This window comes from Catharus ustulatus, chromosome 4 (assembly GCF_009819885.2).
Source record: "Catharus ustulatus isolate bCatUst1 chromosome 4, bCatUst1.pri.v2, whole genome shotgun sequence".
NCBI classification, from domain to species: Eukaryota; Metazoa; Chordata; class Aves; order Passeriformes; family Turdidae; genus Catharus; species Catharus ustulatus.
The window spans coordinates 75,306,006-75,326,270 of NC_046224.1; the positions used below are offsets into that span (position 1 = coordinate 75,306,006).

Below are 20,265 nucleotides of genomic sequence, written 5' to 3' on the forward strand. Positions count from 1 at the left end.
TGTGTATCTCTTGTGCATCCTGAGCTTTCCTTTGGTCGAGTTAACTGTTGTTCTGCCTTCTAATGAACCACCAAGAGAGAACTGCACCTGGTAAGATTTCTTGTTAGCCACAAACGATGTCCCTGTGTGAGGCTGAATGAGTTTGCAGTGTGACTTCATGTCCAAGCCTCCAGAAAAGAAAGGGTTGGAACTCTGAAACTCCTCCTCAGTGAGGTGATTCATTTGAGTTCGTGTTTTGCACCAAAAAAAAGAATAAGTGGTGCAATGGTGCACAAAACACTACTGGCCTTGGTGTGCATGGCAGCTCCCACAGCACCTCCACAGAGCTGCAGGAACTCTAGTTTCTGGATTTCCACTCTGCAGAACCTCCCTCCTCTGCCTTCAAAAAGCTGGATGAAAGACAGGAGGAAGCTAGCAGGGCTACTCAAGCATCAGCTAATCTCTAGCCACCTAGTTTTGAAATGACTGTAGTCATCTGAGGCATCGCTGAGTTTTGGGCTCAGTGGTTTGATGCCAGCAAGTTGCAGATTTGCGTCAGGGAGGGATTTGTTCTATTTTATCTGCTGCTTAGATTTTTGCTCCAGGACACTAGGAGGACAGAGATAAATTTCTGCCTACAGCAGCTGCCTCCTCTCAGCAAGGAAGGACAAAGGAATACTAAAACCTCTGTCCAGACCCGTGTCCCAACTTGCTTCCACCTAAAGAGCCAAGCCAACAAGAAACACAGCAGGTAGAATAAGAAAACGCTGTTTTTATAGTCACAACCACAGCAGGATTGCTGTCAACACAACCTCTAAATTTGAACCTCAGCTGTGTTTTAGGTGGTATTACAGCTTGGCTGCTATAGGACTCGAAGAGGCACTTGACCTTCCAGTTATCCCCCTGGGACTGCAGTGCTGAGAGTACTCAGTGCCGTGATTTTTGATCCCTTGAAAGCCACGTTCCCTCCTTCACCTCAGACCCTCCAACTCATGGACGCCCACAGCCTGATGTCCAAGTAATCAAACAAGGATGATGTGAGGTGTAGGGAGCGCTCAGGCTTTTCCTTGTTTCCCTAAACTTTTTCACCCAGTTATTCCATGGGCAGTGACTGTCAGGTGGTGGTACAGACTGGAGGAAGCTGCCTGGTGACAGACACACCACAGACAGACAGACTGCAGCTGGGTGTTGTTTGATCCCAGGGTTTTATCAGAAGAGACAAGCAGGCAGCTGCTGTTTTCAGTGCCCAGTGACAGGAAATCCAAAGGGTCTGTTCTCTCTTGGTCTACACAGTGGTGAGTAGTTAACAGCAGGGGTGATCTGCACTGTTTCTTCCTCCTAAATGTTGCTCTTTCGGGGGTGTTTAGACTCGGACTGCAGTCTTTGCAGCCTGGGAGAGGACAGAGGGGGGGGTTTCCATGCACTTTGCTCCACAGCAGGTCAAGTGGCAGGGTGACAGTGTTATCTGCCCCTGTGACAGGAGGTCACATTCCCACAGTGCTGCTGCCAGAAGGCACCAGCTCCATAGGCTTGGCATGGTATTTTAGGGGGTTAATAAACTGGAAAACGCGGCATTTGCTGTGCCCTTGAGCTAGGCAGCGAGCCCTCTGCCAAGGCCAGGTGAGCCTGCTGCTGCAGCAGCCTTCAGATGGATGTTGCCTTCACACATGTGAAGGCTGAGGAATGTCAGAGCTGGTTACAACCCCAGGGGGAAATGCTTAGGGACAAAGCAGATGCTGTGAGAAAAAACAGGCCAGAAGAAAGACTATTTTAAAATACTCCACGCTTGAACAGTAGCAGCGAAGCCAAAATAAAAATGTTTTAAAAAAACCCCAAAAGTCAGTGCACAGACTGTGGGAAATACAAAGGGGTCATGAGAAATGGGAAAAGCCCAGCAGCAGGAGTGAGTGACCAGGGTCCAGCCTGCAGCAGCACAGCCACAGCAGCAGAGGGACAGCCAGGCTGGCAGTGGCACCAGTGACACACTGGTCCTCGTGGGGTTTTGTGTGCCAGGAGGAAATCTGGGACCTGCACCTGCACCTGTTTCCCAGCAGAACAAGCACCACATGGCTGGTGAGCAACACCAGATCCACCAGAACTGCTGGCTGAGGCACTCACTGGGGTGAAGCACTCGAGACAGGCCAAAGGGAAAGTGTCCTTCTCCTCCATGCAAGGTCAAAGGGGAATTGCCTCTTTCCAACATCAGGAGAGGTAGTGGAGGAGTGTAAGGGGTACAAGCCATCCCTAATCCCTGCCAGCCCAGGCAGACTGAAGGCAGAGGCTGATGTTGAGAGCCCCTGTGGAGCAGCCTCGCCACCATGGGAGACAGGGCAGGCTGAAGCAGCCTTGGCATGTCCCTGGGGTGCTGGGGAGTGGGAGCCCAGGGAGCAGTACTAGGACAAGGAACAGTGCAGTGAACCCTCGGCGTAGCATCCTCTGTGGCCAGGGCCCTCGTTGCTGTCGTGCTGTTGTAACTCCTGCCTCTGTGCCAATGGCTTCCAGAACGCAGAGGAAAACTCTCGCATCTCCATCACCTTCTTCCGACTCTTCCGCGTGATGCGCCTCGTGAAGCTGCTGAGCCGAGGGGAGGGCATCCGGACGCTGCTCTGGACCTTCATCAAGTCCTTCCAGGTACTGCCCCACTTATCTCTAAGAAAAGACCTAACTCCTTTTGGTTTCTCCTTCCAGGGAGGGGTTTCACCCAGTGCCACAGCTCAAAGGTGCCCAGGGGTGAGTGGCACAAGAGAGTGCCCTGGTTTGGAGGACAGTTGTCTGCTAAGAAAGGCAGAAGCCTCTCTTTGAAATGGAGAATGTAAACCCCCTCCCTCCAAATTATTATAATTTTGAAATCAAGGGGCTCTCAGGCAAAGATATGGGAATTAGAAATAACAGTTCTTTACTAGGAAAATTAAAATAAAAATACAGTACTACAAACAAAACCCCAAACCCTGACACAGTCAGAGAACAACCTGACACCCCATCAGGCAGGGTGTTGGTAGCAGTCCCATTTCATGGTGGCTGCATCCTCCTGCAGTGACAGATGTGGCTCAGTTGGAGCAGTGCTCCTGTACAAGGTGCAGTTTTCCTCCAAAGGTCCAGTGATGTAGAACGGTTTGGTTTTCCTCTGGAAACCAGTGGGCAAGGGCAGCTTTGGTGTTCCAAATCTCAGATTTTATCTAGGTGGGAAATGCTTGGCTCCTCCCCCTGGCTGGAGCATCTCCCCATGGGATGAAGTAGTTTTATCAGTTACACAGTGGGACTCAGTGGCCCATTAACAGAAGATACCTCCCTGGATGGAGGATTGGTTGTGGAAAAGATAAAGAACAATGCCCCACCTGGTTTCATCAAGTGGTGACAGAATACAGACTTTTGGTCACATCCTGTATTGCAACCCAAGACAATGTGTTAAGTAAATGGAACTCACAGGGTGTGAGTTTCATCTTTAAAGCATGAGTAATTGCTTGAGACCCTCCTGGACAGCTTTAATAGTTCAGTTCAACTCAATTACTGCCTGTCTCTAACCCTTCAATTCCATCTTTTTCTTTTTTTTTCCTTATTTGAGCTGTATTTCATATGTGTAGCTTTAAGTGAAATACACAGCTGTGGGGGGAAGGCCTGGGTCTCAATTAAGTTTCCTTTAAGCCTTGTTTTGAGGATTTCTTCTGAGTATTAGAGGTGTGTGGCCTCCATACTTTCATCCAGGAAGAATTCACCTTTTTAGCCCTACTCTTTTGAGCTGGTAACAATGCCAAGTTATTAAATTGCTGCTGCTTTTTTTCCCTGAAGACAGGTTGCATTTCAGTGGTAGGTAAAGTTCCAGAGGAGGGAGGAGGAAGTGAAGGAGACCAGACTGGATAAGAATCATCACATTTGGAAGAAAAAAAACACCACAGTTATTTGCTAGAAAAAAACCTAGCCACATATAGCAAAATGGCAGAGATGAAGCATAGCACCTTCCTGCATTTTAAAAGTACTTGACCTGGATTTACTGGACCAGCACAACCTGGATGTTAGCTGGCACATATCCAAAGGAAGTGGCAGGGAAACACAGCACAGGAATACAAATGGTGGCCTAAACATGAGCAAATATGCAGAACACACTACTGGACAAAAGCACGAAAGATTAACTTGTGCAACACACAAGTCTTGAAACAGCAGCTATATACCCCTCGGACTGGGGCTGTAAATGGTCAATAGCTTTTGTATTGACTCAAATGGGAAAGGAACTGACTCACACTTTAAAACTTAAGCCTCACCAGCGACAGCACAAGCTGGGACCAAAGCCTGCAGCGCCCATTGCAGCTTCTGTCTCCCCTCTGCAAAGCAGCACACTGCACACCAGGGATCAGCACGGACTTTTTCCAGTGCAGCTCTCAGTGGTCCCAGCAGCCAGACGACCAGGCTGATGCAAAGGGCTCATTTTGCACACTCCCTGACTTCCAGAGGACCTAACCCTGCTCAGCAGGTTTCTGACACATCTGTACCACAGTGACTTTTTCCATTGCTGGCAGAGCTGCCAATTTCCAGGCTGTTATTTGAGCAGTGCCACTGGGAACCATTTTGTCTGCACACATAGGAACGAGATTCCCTTGGCACAGCTCAGCCAGCACTGATGCAGGAGACAGAGTCACAATTTCCAGTTCCTGCTTCTCCTCCCCTTGCCCCTGTGCCCCTGGAGCCTCTGTAGCAGGAGCTTGCCCTGAGCTGAACTTGTCATGGCTCAGGGCTGGAGAGGAGGAGATGAGTGGGAAAGGGAGCACCTGGTACTTCCCTCCAGTGACCTTCAGACCTCTCCAGCTGCGAGTCAGGCAGGGCTGTAGGGTGATGGGAGAAAGTATGGAGGGAGGGATCCTCCACAGCAGGGGAGGAGGAAAAAAAAACAAGGCGGCATTACAAGCAAGTGCCTTTTCCCTTGAAAGCCTTTAGCCATTTCTAACATGGAATTCTCCGCTCCAGGCTCCTCCTCTTATAACTACCAGGAGGCTCCTTTGGTAGCTAAGAATAGCCACCGTGCCTGTCCTTAACTCAGGCACTCCCACTGTCAGAGTGTGGGATCCCAGCAGACTTTGGCACGGGCTCCCCAGTGTCCCCACATTCTTCCAGGAAGCATCTCTGCTCACGCAGGGCAGCCTAGCAGCAATGAACTCCTGGAGCTGGATCCCATGGTCACTTCCACGTGCCCTGGGCATGGCACGAAGCACTGACGTGCGAGCTGGGGCACTGGCCAGGGCGGTGGGAAAATGCTCAGCGGGGTTTCCATGCGCACAGACAGCATCAGGCTCAGCTGGGAGTGGGAGGAGAAGGAAGTGAGAGGGTGCTGAGGGCACGGCAGGGCCGTGGGAATCACAAGGACAAAGTGGTAACGCCAGGGAAGGACAGAGACAGGAGCAGAGAATATGGAGAATATGGGGGTGGGGAGCTGAAGGAGCCATGGGAACAAGGGGCAGGGATGAGCAGGAAGGTGAGGTAGTGAAAAGGAATGGACTGAGCAGAAGGACATGAAAAGGAAGTGAAAGGGCAGACAGACAGGAGAGAAGACACTTCTCCATCCCCATGTGGATGGCAGAACAGAAGTACTGTCGGAAAACAGTAAAGGTTGTACACCTCAGGTCCTGGCTGGACACTGTTCCAGGAGCCCTTAGGTATTGTGTGCATCAAGTCCCAATTAAATCATCACCAAATGTTTGGAGCCCAGTTCTGAGCTGGTGGTCTATTCAGTGACATTGTGGGGTAAACATACCAATTTGTCTGCCCCCCTAAAAAGCCAGAGGAATCTGAGACTCAAGATTATGATTACAGACATTGTCTGAAGGATTTGATTTTTTTTTTTTTAACCATTTTAATATTCAGATCTCTTTGAGATTATTTATGCAAATCTTAGTCAAATCTCCATGGTGGCCAGTGAAAATATTCCAATATTCCCTCCATTTTTCCTGCAGGATTTAGTTGTGTTGAATTTAGGATTACAGAAGGGTTTGGGTTGGAAGGGACTTTAAAGATCACCTAGTTCCAACCACTCTGCCATGAGCAGGGAGACCTTCCACTAGACCAGGTTGTTCAGAGCTCCATCTAACCTTGAACACTCCCAGGGATGGAGCAGCCACAGCTTCTCTGGGCAAACTGTTCATGTCTCACCCACTCATATGGTAAAGAATTTCTTCCTAATATTTAATCTAAACCTGTCCTCTTTCAGTTTAAAACCACCCCCTCTTCTCCTATCACTGCATGCCCTTGAAATAAAATCCCTCTATGTCTTTATTTTAGTCCCCTTTAGGTATTGGAAGGTACTCTAGAGTCTCTGTGACTGAACAACCCCAGGTGTCTCAGCCTGTCTCCATAGCAGGTGCTATGCATAGAGGTCCTGCAGCCCCCTGAAAATGTTATAGGCTCGTTATATTCTGTGAAATTGGGTGTTCAAAACCTTAATCAGGGACTGTGCTCACATTTCCAGAGTAAATGTGTCCACCCATTTCCTCTGAAGCACGTTCTGAAAGCTTCTGGCCTGAGTGCTAGATATTTCAAAATATTCCTGCTCAAAAGCCTGAGCCTACCAAGTCCTGGGCCCTTGAATCCTGTCAGTGGTGGAGGAAAGGGGCAGCACTCAACACTTGGCTGATTGCACTGACCTGTGCCTTGGGAGGCAGCTCTGCATATCAGGGCTCTGATATGAGTCTGGGTTTCCTCTTCAGAGGCTGATCACTGGCACTCAGTGCATGGCAGACCATCAGGGACACCTAACACTGGACAGGAAAGGTGCTGATGCTGCTTGGGGTACCAGGGTGGTACCAGCCATTGTAGCAAACCTTGAGTTAAGATTCCAGCAGCTGTCCCATTTTCTATTTCACCAAACTGGATCCAGGGAAATATCACATTAGTGCCAGAGTAATGCTGGCTGTGAGAGCTTTCTCCTCCTGGTTTTCCCTCACTCTCCTGGCTCGATTAAGGGCGGGAGTGACAGGAAGGCAGCAGAGCTCCATCCATCCATCCATCCATCCATCCATCCATCCATCCATCCATCCATCCATCCATCCATCCATCCATCCATCCATCCATCCCCCATGGCACAGAGAGCAGCCGGCTGGGCTGGGCTGGGCTGGGCTGGGCTGGGCTGGGCTGGGCTGGGCTGGGCTGGGCTGGGCTGGGCTGGGCTGGGCTGGCAACCAAGCGTGGTCCTGTAGAGGCATCTAGTGGCCACCTGCCCGCACTGCAGAGCCTGGCAGAGACAGTGCTCTCTTTTCTCCTTTCCTTTCCAGGCTCTCCCCTATGTGGCTCTTTTAATAGTGATGCTGTTCTTCATCTACGCTGTGATCGGGATGCAGGTAAGTGATGCTTAACGAGCTCGGCTATGTCTGTCTTCTGCTAGAGAATGGGAACAGGCTGACAGGGTGACCAGGTCAATGTGGGGGTTTGCAGCAATGTTTTCACTCAGTAAAGTAAGATGCCAGCCTAACCTTGGCTAGAGAACATCGCCTGACTGGGCACTTTCAACAACAGCACAACAAAAAACAAAAAGGAAAAAAAAAAAGAAAAACAAGCAAACCAAAAAGCATTGGCCCACTTAACGGCAGAGCACAATATGCAAACAGTGAAAAGACCTGCCCTCCACATTCTCGAAGGAATAGCCACCAAGAATTGCTTGTTGGTTCAAAACAAGTGGGCTTATGGCCATGATGCACTGAACAAACCAAAATGTTTTCTTGCATCTCTTTTGCATTGGCATAATTTCCACTGAGTTGTAAAGAGCAGCTTTTGATCTACATCATGCAGGTAAATATGGGATCAGACCCAATGTGCTAATACTCAGAGTTTCTCCAGAAAGCTATCTCAACACAACATCATACCCAGGTTGTAAAATGCGCTTGGAATCATCCTGAGCATTCACCTGTGCGAGGAACTGATGTTGCACAGAGACCATGGAAGACAGCACCTGATACAGACACACTGTGACAGTCCCAGCCTCATTTGCTGTGCTGCTTTTCAAGCTCAGCTTCACTTCCCACTTTGCTGTTAATCAAAGTTCTCAGACAAGTCAGCCATCTGGGGCCAGAGGCCACAGTATAGAAAGGCACGGCATAATTGCTTCCAGAGGTTTTCAAAAATGACAGGCTTCTTGGTTCCACAATGACAACAAACTGGTAATGAAATTCATCTGACCCCACTGACCTTGTTTTAATTTGTTTCCTGTTATTATAATCACGTCTTCACAGACTCCATCTACCCTGCCCCACCATGAAATATAAAATTAATGTTCTCTTGAATTATCACAGGTAATCTCAGTAGCCCCAGTAATCACAGGTGTCATTTACTCTACTAAGCTCATACTGTAAACTTGCCAGTTTTGCCTTTAATAGCTAAGATGGCCAAGATCTTACAGAATTACCTGTGCTATACATAAAATCAGTTCAGAGTATTCAGCTGGTATTGTAATGTTGTACAAAGCATTGTAAGTGGCTTCCAAGCGCCCACACAGATGGGGTCTACAGTGATCAGGGCACTGCCAGGGCCAGATGCTTTATTCTTTAATTCTACTCCTTTTCCTGTCAGCTCATTCTAAGTTACCTATTTAACCCTTGGCATACATTCAAGCCTCTGTTTAAATCATCTCAGCAGCCTGAGGACCATACATCTGTCTTTCTGTTAGAAAACCAACTTTTTTTTTCATTTTCCCTTTTTGCCTAGAGCCCACAGACCTGTGATTATCACTTTTTGTCCAAATGGCATCTGAGACATTATGTGTGCAGCTCTCTTGAACATGCTGACACATAAAGTTCCCTCACACTTAGGGACACATGGGAAGGAAAATCAGCCCTTACTCCATTAAGCAGCTACCATGAAAGACTGGATGTACCAGATCTGATAAAATATCAGAATTTCCCATATAAAGCAGACCTACTACTTTAGCAACTGCTATGACTTGGAGGGTAAAAGCGTTCAAGCCTCACTACCTAATGTGCTCAAGTGGAAAAAATCCAAGTTGATGCTGATGGATAAAGCCACTCATACGATGGCCCAGGAGGCACAGACTGGAGGAACCTTCACTTCCAGCTCCTCCCAGGTACCCAATGCAAAACACCCACAGCAGCTGCTGCAGGCTCCAAAGGAAGATCATGGGAAGCTCCCCTACCTACAATTGCCTGAAATGAAAAGTAGGGGCTGCCTGAGCTCAGCCTCGGTGCAGCTGGGGCTGTCAGTGCTGCCTGTGGCGTGGGGCTGGCCACAAGCATCCATGAGGAGAACTGCCATGTGCTGACCCTCCCTCCTGTCTGTCCCACCATTGTCCCCGTTCCCCTCTCCACCTCGTTGTTTCTCTTGGGGTGCTAATTATCAGTGACATTTCCCTGCAGAGAAGCTGGGTGTTCTCTCAGAGCTGCTCTGCTCCTGCTGCTTGTTTTGGCTACAGAGAGATGACAGCTCTCAGCCCCCCGAGACCTGTGCCACGTTGTTATCAATGGGGAATAAATAGTCCTGGCAATGCTGTGCAGAGACCTTTCTGCCACACACAGTTGGTTAACTCAGTCACACTGCCTGACAGTACCACAGCTAGCCAGGATTTCTTTAAAGAAGCCTGAAACTCTGCTGCCCTGCGGACTTCCCACCAAACACAGGTCCCTGGAAAGGTTTGCTGATGGTTGCAGGCTCCGTGCCAAGGCTGGATGAACTAGTTGGGAAGAAGCTCTAGGACATCCTTGTCTGCGCAGATCTGGTCATCATCTTCATGGCAGGACCCCTGAAACACCTGCTGGGGACAGGCATGACTACCGAAGGGCAGGAAATTGGACAATTCCAGGTGCAAGGCAATGTATTTACATTGTGTTGTGAAGATCCAAGTCCCCCTACAGAGATGGAAGCTCAAGGCTTTGCAGCTGCTGGGCTTTTGCTATTAATTCCTCCTGAGAAAGACAGATAAGCCACGAAGGAAGGAGCCTTTTCTTCTCTCAGTGATTTCTTTCAGCTGGACTCCTTTCCCGATGGAGTGCCTGTTAAAACAAGGCCCCACGTCATGTATTCAGTGTTTGAATAAGGAAGGACACCTTGTTTTGACACAAAGTGCATCTTATTGCAAAATTAGTGCTTTTTTGGTGATAAAGCAGAAGCCAGAGAAGCAACAACACATATAAAAGACAAAGAGAAAAGTTTATTTTAATAGAAGAGCAGATTCCATTAAATATCAGAGTCAGGGTGACAAGGTTTGGGGATTTTGCAGGGCTAATCTGAAAAGACCTCTGCTTTCTGCCAGGTGTTTGGTAAAATTGCGCTGAACGATACCACAGAAATCAACCGCAACAATAACTTCCAGACCTTCCCCCAGGCAGTGCTGCTGCTTTTCAGGTGGGTGCATGGCAGCTCTGGGTTCTGTCAGCCTGGGAGCGCGGTTCCTCTGCTCTCAGGCACGCCTTATCTCCTTCTCCCGTGTCATGTTCCCGAGGTGAGTGCTAACGTGTTGTCCTGGGAATTATGTCAGATGGAAGGACCAGCAGCTCACCCTGGTAATGCTCAGTGCTGGGGAGGGAGACAAATCCTCCTACACAGAGGGAAGGTAGCCAGTTTTCAGTGCTCTCCAAAATTGATATGCAGCAAAAACTTCTTTGGTTCAAATCTGGCCAGTGTGACTTGTAGCAGGGAAAGGGATGTGATGAGCTCGTGCTTAGGCATGGCCATGGCCAGCTCAGCTTAGCACACCATCCTGCTCCAGGGAGGGGTGCTGAAGGGGAGGGAAGCTGGCACAAATTCAGCACTGGTGTAATTTTGAAGGGCTTTTTTAGATGCTATCCACAGCCATGCCACACACACATCCATGATTCTGGCTGGAACATGAGAGCCCCATAGCCACAGCAGCCAAAGCCAGTCAGAAATCGCACACTGATGATGGCAACAAAGCCAAACAGAGGAGGGAGATGCCAGGGGATGTCAAAGTCATTGGCCTAACTTGCTCTTAATTGACCCCAGCAGCCAAATTCCCATGAATGTTCATGGGATCAGGAACAGGTTGCTAATGTGCCGGTCCCTGTCACATCCAAGGTCACTGCTGTCTTCCCCTGCCCTCTGCCTTGCCCAGGTGTGCCACAGGTGAGGCCTGGCAGGAAATCATGCTGGCCTGTCTCCCAGACAAGAAGTGTGACCCGGAGTCAGAGCCGGCCAACTCCACAGAAGCCGATCACTCCTGCGGCAGCAGCTTCGCCGTCTTCTATTTCATCAGCTTCTACATGCTCTGTGCCTTCCTGGTGAGTCCCCCATCCCAAACCTTCCTGGTGAGTCCCCCCATCCCAAACCTTCCTGGTGAGTCCCTCCATCCCAAACTTTCCCTCTGGCAGGCTGAGCCTCTGCTTCCCCAGATGTCAGCAGTGCACAGGACAATGATCTCAAAGAAGGGAAATCTCCCCAAAGCTGCACCCTGTCAGGGACAGCAGCCCTTCCCTGCCTCCCTCCAGCTCTGTTTCCAATCCCAGTCCTTTGTGCACAGCCAAGGAGCGCTCTCCCCCTCAATAAGAAAACCAAATTAGTGTGTTGTGGGCTGTGCTGAGGCTAGCAACGCCTCAGCCACACTTCCCACCTTCCCTCCTACCTTCCTTCTGGCTGCTGAGCAGGTTTTTCCTCCCCTGCCTGCAGCAATGACTGTGAGAATACACATATCCCACTTGCATCTGCTCCGTGCTGGCAGTGCAGCACTGCTCAGAGGGACAGCACATGTTCTGCAGCTGGCAGCAGTGCCCAAAACTCTCCCAGGGAACAGCAGCAACATTTTTAAAGTTTTGGTCTTGGGCCAGAAGAAAGGACTTTTATCTCAGCCTATCAAAGACAAATCCCACCCCATTCTGCCAGGCAAAGACACAAGTAAATAATAAACCACGACAGCACATCTAAGAATTCAGCAAATTTGTGCCTCATCCATTTAGTAGGGAAGAGAAAAATATAAGCAGCTGACAATATTCCATCTCTGGGCTCTTCCCATTTAAATTGGGGGGCTGGTATGGGGGAATAAAGAAGCTAAACCCTGGCTTCCTAGTTTTGTGACTCCAACTCCAGACCTTAAATGGTGAACCTGGTAAAATTTGCTGCTCCTTGGCTCATCCATCACATAATCTCTGTCCTTGTTTGCAGATCATCAATCTTTTTGTAGCTGTTATAATGGATAACTTCGATTACCTGACACGGGACTGGTCCATTTTAGGACCACACCACCTGGATGAGTTTAAAAGGATCTGGGCAGAGTATGACCCTGAAGCTAAGTAAGTAACCCAGCTTGCTATCAGAGCTCCTTGGGAGAACAGGCCCATTATTTTGTCTTCTCTAGACTCAGTGCAGTAAGTGCCATGTTCCTCCTGCAGGAACACCTTTTCTTTCTTTTTTTTTCCCCTTCTTTTTGTAAAAAACTCCTAAAATAGATATCACTACAAGGTACTGCTGGTGAATCCATAAGCCCAAAGTGCAAAGAAACTCACAGATATCTCAGCATTCAGGCTGCACTGTTACCTTTCAGGCCATTGCTTTACTTTCTGTGAGGGACAGATAGACAGAGGTTGGTAGCAGGATATTGAGAAAAGATGATTACAGGCTTGGCTTATTGTTGTGTTTGTTTGGGATATTGGGCTGTGGCTCTTCTGCTTGACTTTGTACTCACAGTAGAGCTGCTGTGCTCTAATCTCTGTTTTCTCATATGTCGTATATGGCCATCACAACCTGCACTGTTACATGGCTGCATTACATTGTCTGCAGGGTTATTCACAACAGCAGACTTGCAGGCATTTAAAGTTACACCACAACCCCTCACATGAGGGTTTAACTGACATTCAGTATTGCACGTTCTGTTTGACACATGCTTAGGCTTAAAGAGCTTTTAGATCCCTGTGGCATTACTGTACAGTTGACAATTGTAATTGCAAAGCCCCCTTCATAATGCAAAAGCCGTGGAAAGAGATTTGGGTATGAACTAAAAGCAGATCTCTTTAGACCTAGTGTCCAGATTAGTCTGGCCTCCGGTTCTGCCAGATGTGGATGTGGGTGTGTCACATTATGAGAGTGATATATGAATTTAAACACTTCTTGCAGTGCATGGTAACTTCCTGGATTGGGAACGCTAATATGGATGGGAAATAAGCATAGACTTCTAACAAATACACCATTTATTAACAAAACAGATGCTACTGTTTGTGCTTGCTTGCAGGCTAGACTGCAGTGGCTGAAGCTGTATAATAGACAGCCACTCAGTCCAGATGGCATTCTGTTCCTCCCTGCTTATAAATGGGAAGCCCTTTTATTCCTCTTCCCCATCCATGTACCATGCCCCTCCTCTGGCTCTGCTAACTTTCCTCTCTCCATGAGAGAATTCTTCTTTTGAGATGCCATTTACCAAACTTAAGAGAAACCCACCTGCTGCTGTGCAGGAAATTCAGTACTTTGTTTTGTGCTCACTCTAGTGACAGCCCAAAGCATAAACAAGTATTAAAAGGCAGTGGCTTGGGGATATTTATGTGGGAGGTAAAGCACAAGGAAATAGACCCTGTACACCTTTCTGCCTGCTACAGGCCTCAGCCCAACAAGGAAATAAGTAGATATTTATTTTGAGCAGGTCAGTGATGGGAAGAGAACCCCAAACTGTCTGTTCATGCACTAAGAAACTGCAACATTGAAAAGGCTGAGATCAATTCTTGCAAATATTGACTCAAGTATGACTGACAGCTGAAATTTCTGCTGCAGAAGAAACTGTAAGAGTGCAGGGCAAATCCTGCAGAAGGCACCAAATGCAAATACTTCCAGCTATGCCTGGGCTACAGGGAGCAGCAGCCTGGGGCTGGAGAGACCTTAAGACAGTTTCAGCTTGGCAGGCCAGCCCTCGTCAGGATGCAGCCCTCACTGTGCTTTCTCCTTTAGGGGACGGATCAAGCACCTGGACGTGGTGACGCTGCTCCGGCGGATCCAGCCCCCGCTGGGCTTCGGGAAGCTCTGTCCTCACAGGGTGGCTTGCAAAGTAAGGCACTGCAGCTCAGGGCAGGCTGGGCTCAGAGCAGCTAAACCAGAGTCAGGCAGAGACTAATACACAGTGGCACCTTAAAGAACCATCTAAGTCCAACCCCCATGCTTGAGCAGGGCTGCCTTCCACCAGACCAGTTGTTTTACACCAAACAGCCTGCCGTGGCATTTTCTACCTCACTGGGCACATCCCAGCTTGCCACCCACCAGGCAGAGCCAGCAACCGCGTGTCTGAACAACCCCTGTGCCCCTCACCAGCTCCTCTGGGCTGCAACCACCCAGTGGAGGGCTGGAGGGTCACCAGCAGGTGAGTTCTGCACTCCTCAGGGCCATCAGCCTTTTGTCTGGTGCTAAACACAGCTCTCAAGCACTAGGAACACACATCTGCTTGCACTGTCAAACACCCATCTCAAAACAGACTAGGAGAGATAGAAATAGCAGGGCATTCTCATTGTGTAACCCATCCACAGGCCATGGATAGTCACATAAGGGGGATGGCAGGTCTGGAGGGTGTCACAAGGACATAAGGAAGAGCAGTCTTCAGTCCACGTGTGGCAGTGTGACTGCTGTCTCTCTTCTCCTCATCCCACAGCGCCTTGTCTCCATGAATATGCCACTCAACAGTGATGGGACTGTCATGTTCAATGCCACTCTCTTTGCCCTGGTCAGAACAGCCCTGAGGATCAAGACAGAAGGTGAGAAGCTTGCTGACCGCAAGGATACAAAGGTGTTCATGCCAAGGTGTCCTGAGCTGGAATAAACCAACAGGGACATCTTGTTTAAAATGATCCAAAGTATTCCTATGCTGCACATGGGACAAAAAGCTATGTAAAGAGGTTTGGAGGAACAATATCCACTAGGGAAAGCACAGTGTTTCCCACTACCTAGGAAGCCAGTGCTTCCTATAGTATCATCTCAAATTACTGATCACATTCTTCACAGTGACCTGAAAGTCTAAAGTTTTAGATCAATGTCTGCTCACACAGGAATTAGGAGGATAAAGGGCAAAGAAACATCCTTTTTGTACCCCATCTGCAGAATTGAGCCACTTCTTGACTGCTGTTGTCACTGATCTTCCAGTTCAAGGGAGAAAAAAGAACTTGGACTGAGGGTCTCATCTCACAAAAACTCCTCCTGTGCTCCCATTAGCATGAGTTAGCATTGCATTGTAGTGACAGCGGTGTTGTAAAGAGAGATGAGAAGTAAAGGGGCTGTTAACAGCTTTGCATAGACCGCAGGTGTATTTGAGGAAACCAGACAAGATTTGAGGCTCAGCTTGTCCTCTTTGTTGCACTCTGTCACCTGCTGTAATGAAAGATATTGGTCCTGAGTCAAAATCTGGCTTCATGTATTAATGAGATGCATTAAAAGAGAGTGTAGGTCTGTGATTCACAGCTAAACACCTCTGCCTCAGGAGTGGCTGCCTTGCATTTCAGGCATGAGGAAGCACAGACCAGCAGAACTCTACCTCACGGTGCCAGCTGTACACAGCTGAGCCAAAAAACAGTGGCAAAATGAAAAAATTATATTAAGGCCTTGAAAGTTGTGCTAAACAGAATTTGACTGTAGCACAAGAGACTCTCCTGAGGAAAAAGCTACCCACAATCCCTGTATGACATCCTGTGTCTTATGAAACAGAGACCCAAAAAGGGCTCAGTTTTCTTGTCTGTCTGAGCCTCAAGCTCTTGGAGTCATGGCCAGTGAACTCCTGGGAAACCATCTAAAGCCTCAAACTGCTTTCATTCTTGCCTTAAGAGGATCTTTTAAGTGGTTGGGGCAGGAGTTTGGAATTAGCCCTGCTGAGTCAGATTTCTGCCTTTGATGCTGTCCATGTGTTGCATCCTCAGCAGGTTATTCAGTGTCCATATCTTCGCTACTTTTTATTGTAAGAACTACTGCCATGCAGAGCCTTAGTGCTGGGGAGAAATAACAAAAACTGCACAAACAGCACCTTTAGGAGGACAAGATACGGGTTTCAGACACCTAGAGAGAAGAGAGGGTTTGAATGTACATTAATCAAGAAATAAAACTGAAGGTGACTCATTTGAAGGAGATGGGTATCCAGAAGAAAAGTCACCTCCCTATCCAGATGACTGTGCATATTTAGGAAGAAGACCTCTTGCTGTGAGGGAGCTTTAGCATCTCTTGGCCCAAAACTTTCCACTACTGAAAACACTCTGATATTTACCTCCTGAGATTTCCGTGCCAGACATTAAATTGCTCCTCTGCAGGCTCTGCTTAATTCCTGTCTCTGATGATTTTCACCCTGCAGGTAACCTGGAGCAAGCCAACGAAGAGCTGAGAGCAATAATTAAGAAAATCTGGAAGCGCACCAGTATGAAGCTGCTGGACCAGGTGGTTCCTCCTGCAGGTGGTGAGTGCAGGATCTTGTCCCTGTCTCTGAACCTCTCTGGTTTTTTCCCCCACCTCTCCTGTCCTAGTGCACCTTGTGATCATCAGGTGGAATAGGGAGGACAGACTTTCTTATACAAACTGTCTGTATTTCATCAGGCTGAGGTCTACTCTATACTAACATGAATATGAAGAGAAAAAGAAAAGAAAAAAAATATGCATAAATAGGAGTTGATGCACAGGCATCCAGTGTGGCATTCACTGATTTTCCAGGTGGCCCCATGGGCACAAAACAGCACTTGGAAGTCAGCCAACAGAAGCAGCCAGGTCCTCAGCCTGCTCTGAAATCAGTGGACTACGTCTTCTAAAATTTCGAGTGGGTTTGCAGAAAGGGGAGAGCTACCTGGAGAAAACCATAGTGCACATTTTGGCTGACACTTTTAATTGTGTGGGAACACAGCTGTGACTGCATTTCAGGGGAGAGATGATCTTCTCTGTTCACTCACACCCATGTTAGGCACCAAGAGACAGAATTCCAGAGCAGAGAAGAGCTGGAGCAGGCCTGGGATGGATGATCAGTCAGTGGCTGCTGGCAAGCCAGCCTGAGAATAAGTCTTACCCCAGGCTACCACAAGACTGCAGCATGTATTATAACGAGATCCTTTGTGGTTAACTAACAGCAGAGACTGCAAAGGCTAGATGTGCTCCTGCTGCAGGGGTTCTGTGCCAGCAGAGCCAGTCTCACAGCCACCTGCACCTCTCCTCCTGGCTATTCTGGCTGCAGAGCAATCCCTTCCTTCAGCCCTGCATCCTGATGCCATAGAAAGCAGAGATGGAGTGCAGCACCCAATGTCTCTGCAAGGCTTACACGAATACACTGATATATCAGCGATATACACTGATATATATACTAATAAATCAGCTGCTTATTTAATTAATTTTTTATAAATGTATTTATAAATCAGCTGCCTTTTTTTTTTCCCCTCCCCCACTTGGCAGATGACGAGGTGACCGTGGGCAAGTTCTACGCCACGTTCCTGATCCAGGAATATTTCCGCAAGTTCAAGAAGCGCAAAGAGCAGGGGCTGGTGGGGAAGCCGTCCCAGCGCAACGCGCTGTCCTTACAGGTGACACGCGGGCCCCAAGGGCACAGGGTTGGCACACTAGAGACAGGCCCCCCTTCCCTCTGCAGCATTCTGGGGTTGCCCTGGGCTGTTCCTACTGAACAGGAGTTCACAGACCCCTGGAGTTAGCACACCAAGCCTTCTGGACAAATACCTGTGTGCCATGGGCTCGCAGTCCCTTAGCTCTGGAAATGGAAGGCACAGATGAGGCATAATCACAGTTTATCAGTCTGCCAGTAATATCTGAAATTTGGGATTCTCTTAGAGAAGTGGTATGAAGTGTCCTACAGACATTTGCTTACTCCCACATACATTCCGAGGGCATGTTGGCAGGAGGCAAAAGCACTTAGAAAGCAGAAAGCATACCTGGATGCCAAGGCCATGCAGTGTTCAGGACTGTAAGGATTGGGATCTGTTCCCCACTGTGATACATGTTCACTCAGTAGATTATCAGGCTGTGGGACAGAAAGAGAAAAGCCCGTTGACTGTACAAGCAAGACAGTGTATGTCCCTCGAGGATACATTGAGAAAAAAGGGTGACTCTGGAGTTTCAGCAAGTTGAAAAGTGCTGTGATGAGGGCACAAACACAGAACGAAGCCTCAGTATAGCCACAGCTCACCACCCTGGGTGGACTCTTTAGAACAGGCTCCAGTCAGTGAGGGCTTTGAGGACTTTGCAGGTCCGAATGCCAGAAGCTTAGTTGTTAAATCCATATTTAAGCTGCCAAGAAAAAGAAGACGTTTTCTAAGGTACCAGAGTATATGGTTCAGCTGGATCTGTGGCTGCTCTAGAAATTCTGGTTGTGGATCTGAGAACTCAGAGTTGAAAGCACACAGACCTGCTTAGCCAAGCCTGTGGATTTATGTCTATGTCCTGCTGTGATGAAACCAAGGATGAGCAACAAACATTCCTTGGTTTGCATTGAGGTGGAGAGGAAAGAACAGGGTTTGTTGGTGTTTCTCTAGGAGCTGGGGTGCTGTGCTAACTAAAGGGGCTCCACAGTGTTTAGGAAGCAATGGCAGTGCTGCTGTCTCTCCTGTGCCCACTCGGAGATATGAAGCTCTATAGTTTGCTGTTCTGCAGGCTGGGCTGCGCACACTCCACGACATTGGGCCAGAGATCCGACGAGCAATTTCTGGAGACCTGACAGCTGAGGAAGAGCTGGACAAGGCCATGAAAGAAGCTGTTTCTGCTGCCTCTGAAGATGATATCTTCCGGGTAGGTTCCACACAAGTTTGCGAGCTGAGGCTGAGCTCAGAGTGCTACATTCTCTTCTGTTCATTCTGCATTTCAGCTGGGCCCTTCTTGTTGTGTAGATCTTACTAGAAAACAGTCGTGGACCTAGGTCCTACATAAAAGGTCCTAAAGTCTTTGCATAGTTTTATCCCAGTTCCTTCTCTTTCTCTCAAGGGAAACATCTCACTGGAAGATTCCCTCATGAAACCTAAATTAAAGAACAGATCAGTGGAGCCACCTTGCAATCTGCAGAGCAGCAGCCAGGCACACTTTAGTGTTTTGTTAACTCCTTTCAGTGGCACTGGTAGCATCCTTCCAGAAAGTACACCAGGACCCAATAGAGCTCCTATGGAAGGAGAAAATTTTCTGACCAACTTAGCTAAATCCTGTCTTTCTCATTTCATTCCTGTTTCCTGTAATTGTTTTCTTTGGTAACTTTTCCTCTCCCTCCTTTGAAATTTTCCTCTCTTTTTTACAAAAAGATGCTGTCAGTCCCTTCCATTACCTACATCTAACTGGCTCATTGAATTTCTCGTTTCATTTCTTTTTGCTTAATAGTTTCTGGTGCTCTTCTCATCTTCCCCTTCATATCTAAATGTTCCTTTGCAACTGCACTGAGAAAACCAAACAGCATCTACCTGGTTCTTGCACCCATAGCCTGGCCTGGACTCCCAGGGCTGGATGGAGGTGTGGAGAGAAACATCTGCCAGCTCTGAAATCCCAGCCTGGTCTCTGTGACAGAAAAATCCTCACACTGCCTCCTAGAAGAGAGATGCTCACTTTGGTCCTCACTTTTTTTTCCCCTCAAGAACAGTCTCAGCAGGACAACACTGGGGCCCTTGCACATCTCACTCACAAAGGTAAAACCCTTTCTGTTTCTCTGACAGAGAGCTGGAGGCTTGTTTGGAAACCATGTGAGCTACTACCAAAGTGATGGCAGGAGTGGGTTCCCCCAGACATTCACCACCCAGAGACCTTTGCACATCAACAAGTCTGGCAACAACCATGGAGATACCGAGTCTCCGTCTCACGAGAAGCTGGTGGACTCCACCTTCACTCCCAGCAGCTACTCATCTTCAGGCTCCAATGCCAACATCAACAATGCCAACAACACTGCCCTGTGTCGCTTCCCCAGCCCACCCAGCTACCCCAGCACTGTCAGCACAGTGGAAGGCCACGGGACCCCCTTGTCACCCACCATATGTGTGCAGGAGGCTCCCTGGAAACTCCCATCCAAAAGGTAAGTTTCCCAGCAGAGAGGGAGCCAAGGGAGGAGGTGCTGGATGTTGGAAGGTGCATGCAAACACCGAGTGCTGCTGCCCCTCCAAAGTCACTCCCAGACACTGCCCAGCCTGAAGCCTGGATTGAACCTTTTGGTTCTCCACTTGCGCCACAGCCCACAGTGCCACAGAGATGCACCAGCTGCCCACTGCAAAGCACCAGCACTCTGAGTGAACAACACACTTGATTTCTTTGGGCTTTATCAGGAAGAAGCCTTTTGTAAGATAGAAAGGGAACCTTATTTATCCCTCCTTCACCACAGGGAGATGTTTTACCAAGTGGTGACTGAAGGAGACTGCTCTTCATGTCTTAATTGCCCAATAG

General features: G+C 48.4%; 1 protein-coding gene across 1 annotated transcript in view; it reads left to right on the forward strand.

The window, feature by feature from the left end:
- The window catches only part of CACNA1C (calcium voltage-gated channel subunit alpha1 C), a 384,464-nt gene that overhangs the window by 355,919 nt on the left and 8,280 nt on the right, over window positions 1–20,265 (forward strand). The window contains 11 exon segments of the mRNA XM_033057464.2: window positions 2,482–2,610; window positions 7,233–7,298; window positions 10,217–10,308; window positions 11,036–11,201; window positions 12,079–12,206; window positions 13,849–13,945; window positions 14,540–14,642; window positions 16,220–16,321; window positions 17,299–17,426; window positions 18,508–18,642; window positions 19,548–19,900. Coding sequence (XP_032913355.1) covers window positions 2,482–2,610; window positions 7,233–7,298; window positions 10,217–10,308; window positions 11,036–11,201; window positions 12,079–12,206; window positions 13,849–13,945; window positions 14,540–14,642; window positions 16,220–16,321; window positions 17,299–17,426; window positions 18,508–18,642; window positions 19,548–19,900 — 1,499 coding nt within the window.